At 33.3% G+C, this 8,109-nt stretch overlaps 1 protein-coding gene across 1 annotated transcript in view; it reads right to left on the bottom strand.

Moving 5' to 3' along the window:
- The window catches only part of LOC123662351 (cyclin-dependent kinase-like 1), a 43,282-nt gene that overhangs the window by 1,716 nt on the left and 33,457 nt on the right, over positions 1–8,109 (bottom strand). Inside the window, exons 6-9 of the mRNA XM_045597202.1 lie at positions 2,071–2,184; positions 1,523–1,665; positions 757–852; positions 135–266 (exon numbers count right to left, since the gene is read on the bottom strand). Coding sequence (XP_045453158.1) covers positions 135–266; positions 757–852; positions 1,523–1,665; positions 2,071–2,184 — 485 coding nt within the window. The remainder of the gene's footprint in view (positions 1–134; positions 267–756; positions 853–1,522; positions 1,666–2,070; positions 2,185–8,109) is intronic.

Raw genomic sequence — 8,109 nt, 5'->3', positions numbered from 1 at the left:
ATCTCGGTTTTAAAATAAACTTTATGGTTTAATACACTTATAAACATTTTATTAAATAAATAAAAATGTCTTTTAAATATGATTTTACCAATTTTGCTTACTAAAAGATGAAAAGCCATATGAATTTGAATCACCTGTGTTCTCCTGGCCTTTTCGAAATCATCGTGATCGGAATGAGGTACTGTGAAGAGAAAGTTCTCGAAAATCGGATGACGGAGCAGTTGCTCGCAAGTCCACCTCATCATGGGGTCCTTGTCTAGGCATTTCTGGAAAAAAAATTGCTCGAAAGACAAGGGTCGTGTAACTAGTATATTGAGGTTTTACTGCTATCCACATGCCATCTAATACTGTTTTGTGTAATTTTTGATGTATTAAGTGTAGCACCGTAATAAAATTTTAAAAACTTTTTTTATTTTTTTTTTTTTGTTTTTAAAGAATTAGACTAAGATACTCGTTATGACAATAGCTGACAGTACATAATCATGCAGCTATATATCATCAAAATTAGTTCAGCCTTTTCTGAAATAAGAATGTAGATACATATATGTATGCCTAAAATAGTTACAACTATTATTATTATTTTTGTTATTAGCTGAAGACTCTCACAAAGTAAGTAAATATGTTTAAATGAAAGAATTATAATAACGTCTAAATATATTATCTTTAAACTATATAAATGTAGGTATATTAATTCAGCTTTTATTAAGGCGTTGTATAATAAGTTAAATTGCAAGATAGTTACTAACTAAAACTCACCTTTAAAAAGTCCAACACTAATTCGTTGTTTGCGTACCGTTGCGGAATCTTTTTCTCTAGGGGCTCTAATGTCGTTGGTTCTGGTAATGCCATACCCTACAAAATAAACTCTAACTTAGCAAAATATACTTGTTCAATAACTGGGTTACTTTTGCCTATTATTATGGACAAGAATTCGAAGCTAAACTGCCTAGCTTGCATTAGTAAAGTAAAATGTTCCTTTATTCCTTTAACGCTACGCGTATAGTTACTACGAATCTTTAACCAAATTCAACATTATAATGTTTTAAAAATCCTATTAACTTGGCCTCTTAACATATTTCACATTTTCATATTCGTTTTTTATGAGTATTTACTATTAGTAATATTATTTATATTATTTTGTAAATATTACTTATTTTATTTTTCATCTAATATATAAAATTCTCGTGTCGCGGTGTTTGTAGTTAAACTCCTCCGAAACGGCTTGACCAATTCTCAGGAAATTTTGTGTGCATATTGGGTAGGTCTGAGAATCGAACAACATCTATTTTTCATCCCCCTAAATGTTAAGGGTAGTCCACCCCTATTTTTTTTTTTTTTTTTTTTTTTTTATTTCTAGATAAATTTTATATTCTTTATTTTATTATGATTTGGCGTTGAAAAATACATACAACCCTAAATTTTCACCCTTCTACCACCAACCCCTGCTTTTAAATAGCGTTTAGCGGGCAAGACAACGTTTGCCGAGTGAGCTAGTAGATTTATATTAATTTTTTTATACCACCTGAAAGAACGAATTCTGTGAGAATATTGTCATATGCCTCGGAAGGAGATCGCCTAGAGTCTTCCTGATTAAATACAACTGGTCGAGATCGCTCTTTCCTGGCCACAACGCTTCGCTAGATAACAGTTCTGCAAATACACAACCTGGGAGAGAGATAAAGTTAAAATTAATATTAGTAAGATACAATTAAAAAATTAATATTAACTAGATAAGTATAACTAATGTTATTTCTGTTTAGTACTCTCACTTCATTATCTTTTTTTTAAGCTCCTGGGGGGGGGGGGATTGGGAGTAAGGTCGGCAAAGCGCTTGCAATGCTTCTGGTGGTGCAGGCGTCTATAAGCTACGGTAATCGCTTACCGTTAGGTGAGCCTTACGTTTTTTTGCCGACCTAGCGCTTGTTTTCCTATTCTCATTACATAAGAACCATTACAAAGTACTACAATAATCATCCGAATCGGTCCAGTCGATCTCGAGTTTTGTGCTATATTTTTAGCGACTAATTTTTATTAATATAGAATATTAGATTAGTAGGCTATATTACATACCAATCGCCCAAACATCCACGGGAGTGCTGTACATGGTGTCGCCTACAAGCAGCTCGGGAGCTCGGTACCAGCGCGTCGCGACGTAGTCCGTGTAGCTCTCCCCGGGGCCTGGACATGTAGTGTGGAATACCAATGTAAGTTACAAGTATTGGTACGGGAAATGCGTAATAAGGGGTTATGGAAACTTTGAAAACGAAAAATCATTTCTGTTGTAGCTACGGCAGTACCTACCTAAAATATCTAAGTATAATTGTGTTTCCCAATCGACAAGACAGTAATACAACGTATTCACAACGTATATTATACACGAAAAAAAAGTTCAGTAAATACGCGTTATCAAAGATTACTTAAAATAGTAGTCATCAGATCTCAATCAAATTTAAAGGCGACTTCGCCTCGCCCGATCATACTTTTCGTAACGCTCTCGTCACGCATTCACCAGCTTACTCCTTAAATAAAGCGTTCGTAAAGAAGTTTTACTTCAAACATACGAATACGAAAGGTAGTGCTGTTTTCACATAACCTTGCTTTGCTTTTCAACCCCAACGAAGTAACTTACCTTATTTTTATCGTACAACCCTTCTACAATCTATTAAAGACGGTGTGAACTTTATCGCGACCTTGTTCAGCAGTTATCTCAAAAGAACGCTGTGTAACGCGGCGCGGTCACGCCACAGTTCTAAAGGTTACAAGTTACTGGAGTCCATCAATTTTCGCAAAGGAAATAGCTTTAATAGCTTGTCTAACGATCAGACATCTATAAATAGGTTTTATTACCATCGGAGTATACATGACGTTGCTTATTTTTAGATGTGGATTTATTTTTGAAGTTATATTTCTTTTGGCGTGTTAGGGAAAAATTGTGAGAGTAAATTTTAACGATGCGCTCGCACACCGTCACAAAAAAACCGACACCCTGAAGTTAGCCAGTCAACAAAGAAGTTAGCAACGTGGAGTTAGCTAGCCAATGATGTATAACTTCTTACGTGCGTACATGTATACACACACTTTTTTTAACACGCAACGGCTGCCACTAAGATTATTCCTGTGATTTCCGGAAACACATATAATACGCAATCGAAAACAGCAAATATATTCATGGCACATAATTATAAATGTTTGCAATAAGGTTGAATCGAATCCGCGACCGCCAGCACAACAGCCAGTTCTGTGACAGATGCGCCATTTCGACACCTCCAATAAAATACTATTCTTCAATTGAATTTTAGATATAATCTGTACTGAAGGGAAAATCTCTCATAACTTAATATCTTTATACCACTAAAACTACGAACTTGGTAAAAGGCAACTTAAAAAAAACTGCTTTAGTATATATACATTATGTAGAATTTATCGAGAAAATGTTGTAAAGTTATTTTGCGTTTCTTCAAGTAATATCAAATAAAATGATTAAAAAAAGATGTTTGAGGAAATGCCATGTGTTCATTTAATTGTTACCAATTAATTGAACACATATACCATACTAGCGACCCGCTCCGGCTTCGCACGGGTATAAAATATAATTATAGCCTATGTCATTCACTGAAAAAATGATTAAAATCGATCCAGTAGTTGTGATTTATTCATTACTGCCCGTGGCCCGCACGCGTTAACTTAGAGTAAAAGCCGGCCGGAACCGCCGCAAACGCTACGTACTGCGATTTTTAAATCTGTAATATCTTCGAAAATATTCATTTAAATCATATGCTGTAAAGGGCCATATAGATCTATATTAAATAAAAAATATATTTAAGGTATTTAATTGGATAAGGATTAATACTGTATTGGTTAAAATCGCTTCGAAAATTAGCCATTATTTGTCGTAAAAAGTAAATGACAAAAAAATGTTATTGTGGGATATCCATAAGAGATAGGTATATACCATCGCGGAGTTTTCTGTAGACCTTTTCAATGTGTACAATACTTAGTACATTATTTTGATAAATCTCGTAAGGTTCAGCCTGCGTTTGCAATTTAAGCGAAAAAAATAATAATTATTTACGACATAGCATTAGAAAACTCAAAAATAACAGTATTTCTCCACTATTTAATGGATGTTATTATACATATAAACCTTCCTCTTGAATCAATCTATCTATTAAAAAGAACCGCATCAAAATCTGTTGCGTAGTTTTAAAGATTTAAGCGTACATACATGTGCAGGGACAGAGAAAGCGACTTTGTTTTATACTATGTAGTGATAAGAAAAAATATTTACATATTGTATATTAAACTAATATTATGATTAAATGGATTTCTATTAAATAAATGCAATCATTAACGATAAAATAAGAAAAAAACTAAATTAAGAAGTCGAATCGCTAGCAACTGAAGAACAGCCTACAGAAATAGTCGTATAAACCGTATGCGAGATCGTTAAATCAAAACAGCACAAAATTGCTATATTTGGCAATATATGTATGTACATATCTCCTTTTTATAAGAGTGGTTTTTTTTTTAATTTCATCTTGGTAAACTAAAATCAAAATCTTTTATTTATCTACGTAGGTTTTAAAATTTAAAACATGTAATTTTTCACTTCAGCCTATCGTAGTTCACTGCTGGACATAGGCCTCCACAAGTTCGCGCTAAAAATGACGTGAACTCATATGTGTTGCCCATAGTCACCATGCGGGGCAGGCGGGTTGGTGACCACAGGGCTGACTTTGTCTCACCGAAGACGCTAAGAAGTAATTTTTTCCTTTTTTTAAATTAATTATTTATTTGTAGTTCCTGAGAAGCTCCGACTCGGTGCACAAAAGAATCGAAAAAAAAACTCCGCGCATTCTTGCTTGAAAAATTGTCAATCATAATAAATAAAATTAGTCGTGTCTTGTAGGGAATACATTGTGTAACCATTGCATTGTGTAACTAAATTTACACACCTTTATTATAAAAAAAAAATGCCAAAGATATATTTATCAAATTTTCATGACAAGTTTTTTATCAGTCGAAATATTTATGGCTCTAATATTATTTCCTTGTTCGTTTCTCATAAGTTTTGCCACTCTTACAAGGACGTATAACAAGTGTTTGAATATACTAGACGTGCCTTTTGTATATATATATATATATATATTTGAGTTAAATCTTAATAATTAGATATGGATTTATTTGACGTTCTACGTGGCGTTTCGAGATTTTTTTCTTTGTAAGCAGACTAGTCTTATACAGTAAAAAAATATACATATTACGGAAAACCAGGACGTCTGGCGCGAACTTAGGGAGACCTATGTCTTGCAGTGGACTGCCATATGCTGAAGATAGATATATAGCATTATTGCTTTTAAATATTTTTTTATACGACGAGATCATCGCTTACAACAAAGAAAAAAAAACGAGCGAATAGTAATATAAGAATGGAAAGATCTAATAATTGGTGAAGTGGAATGCAATTAATTATTATGAAGGTCAGTCAACATTACTTTATTTATACCCAAATTTATTCAAATAAATTTAAAATCTATTAATCATTTGCATAACATCGCATATTTGCGTACTTCCTTACTTATTATTTATTTCGTCTGTTGTCTTTTTACATGTCAATTAAATAGCCAAGTATTTATATTTGGCCAAAAATTAATTGTTTAAAAAATAGAATATATTCTCCTTTTGTTAATTGTTTTTAAATAATTTATATGCTAGCCTCCAACTTATTAAAGAAACACTTTTATAAAAAAAACAATTTGCAGTAATTTTTACCATAACCTCCTACATCGTCAAAAATATACAAACGTGGGACAGAAATAATTCTCAAAAAAAGGCCGTGCGTACAAAGTACACATGTCAGAAGTGAAACTTCCTTGGCAAACTAATTTTAAGTCTCGTTTATCTTTGTACAAATCTAAAGCTTTAGATTTCCGTTCCAGCGCCATCTATTTAATTTACAATGTAATACTATCGATATACATGTAACAACCTTTGTAGTTTCTATAGTACACGCTAGGTGGCTCTGTTGTTCGACAAAAACGTTGCACATCTTCTTGACGCTAAAATTATTTTTATTGCGTATCACTCGTTAAAATTTTACCCTCATGTGCCGCTTAAAGAAATCTTACTTCAAAAAACCCGACTTCAAATTACATCGACTACTATATTACAATACACACAATTAGGAATATCATAAAAAGTAGGTACTTGTCCTACCTCGGTCAAATTTAAAAGGTAAGGATTTACTAAAAATACCGAGCTAAGCTCAGTCACCCAGGTACTAAATAAATAATAAAGATACTCTAATAGCAAAAAACTCAACAAATTAATATTTGTTAATATTAATAATTGTTAAATAGATCCAAGTCATGAAATAATTTGTGCTTCGAGTTCTCGTTAGGAAATTCCGTAAATGTCACATTGGATCGCAAGTCACGGTAATAATTTCGTCGATTACAGAACAACTTATAAACTTATAAAGCCCTGTTCGATAGAGGAAAGAATCGCATGTACCGACCTTGGTTCCACAAGGCCAACTACAAGGTACTCACATCTTGGAGCTTTGACGTAATATATTTATTTATTTATTTATTTATTTATTTATTCGAAAACCAACAGCGTTACAATTCGTATATATATGACATTTAACACAATACTAACAATAATAAGGCCAGTAATAGGTTTTCCTCTCTATACATCTTAGTACTGTTACAAAAGGGCAGTATTAAGAGCCGATATTAAAACGACTTAAAAAATAAAACAAAATTAAGTTAATAAGATAGCCACGTAAATGATAGTAACATAAAAGATACATGACCCATCACACTAAGCATCAAAGACTAACAACAAGACGTAGAATAAGTACAGTGAGTCCAAACGTATACAAATAGCCAATGTAACATAATTTTTATATATACTTAACAACAGACATTGCAATTCCATTCATCTGTATAGATAACAAAACTTTATAGTATATAACAAACACAACAACATCTACATGCAGACTTATAACTTGAATGTAGCTATTACATTTATTTCGTTTATAATGATTGCATATGAGATTCCTAATTTACTCTTTTAAAATTTTTATTAAACTTTTTTTAAATTGAGATTTCGAGTTTACGAAAATATCCATATCCTTACACATCTCATTAAACAGACGCGGCAGTCTAGACAGAACAGAATTGGCTGAGTAATTGGTACTACATTTGGTCACATATAGGAGTGGTGTATGTCGGGTACGACGCTTGGGTGCACAGTATGATATTGCTCCTACAAGCTCGGGACAATCCACGCGGCCGTGAACAATGTCATACAATAAAGAAAGACTAAGCATTTTGCGAATATAAGACCTATTATCCAGGAAATAATAATATTTCAGTATTATCCTATAATTACAGTCTATATAGTCCACTGCTGGACATAGGCCTCCACAAGTTCACGCCAAAAATAACGTGAACTCATGTGTTTTGCCCATAGTCACCACGCTGGGCAGGCGGGTTGGTGACTGCAGGGCTGGCTTTGTCGCAACGAAGACGCTGCTGCCCGTCTTCGGCATGTGAATTTCAAAGCCAGCAGTTGGATGGTTATCCCGCCACCGGTCGGCTTTTTAAGTTCCAAGGTGGTAGTGGAACTGTGTTATCCCTTAGTCGCCTCTTACGACACCCACGGGAAGAGAGGGGGTGGCTATATTCTTTAGTACCGTAGCCACACAGTACACAGTATTATCCTATGCTGCAAAATATCCCAAGATCTTCTGTTGCTAAAGACAAAAAAAGACATAAAAGAATCTGATCATAAATAAATAAATAAAATAAATAAATCATGAAGAAGCTCAGCTATCAGTTGTCAAATAAGAGATTTGAGCAGAAGTTCCATAACACAAGAAAGATAATATAAACCTTATGAGCAACGAAAGCTAGTTGCTGGTAATGAAAATATAGACAAATAAAATACAAAACTGGCTTTTCTGGTGGATAATTCAACAAAACCAGTAGATCTTTTTTAAGCGCTTGATGCTTACAAGCTTATAGCAAATAATTTGTATTTACTGAGATATAAATTTATTATACAGTTCTAATAGATTACCAAATATGTTGAAACGTCTCA

The sequence above is a fragment of the Melitaea cinxia genome, chromosome 18 (genome assembly GCF_905220565.1).
Source record: "Melitaea cinxia chromosome 18, ilMelCinx1.1, whole genome shotgun sequence".
Lineage (NCBI taxonomy): Eukaryota > Metazoa > Arthropoda > Insecta > Lepidoptera > Nymphalidae > Melitaea > Melitaea cinxia.
The sequence above is the reverse complement of the archived record's forward strand: the minus strand, read 5'-3'. Positions and strand labels throughout refer to the sequence as shown.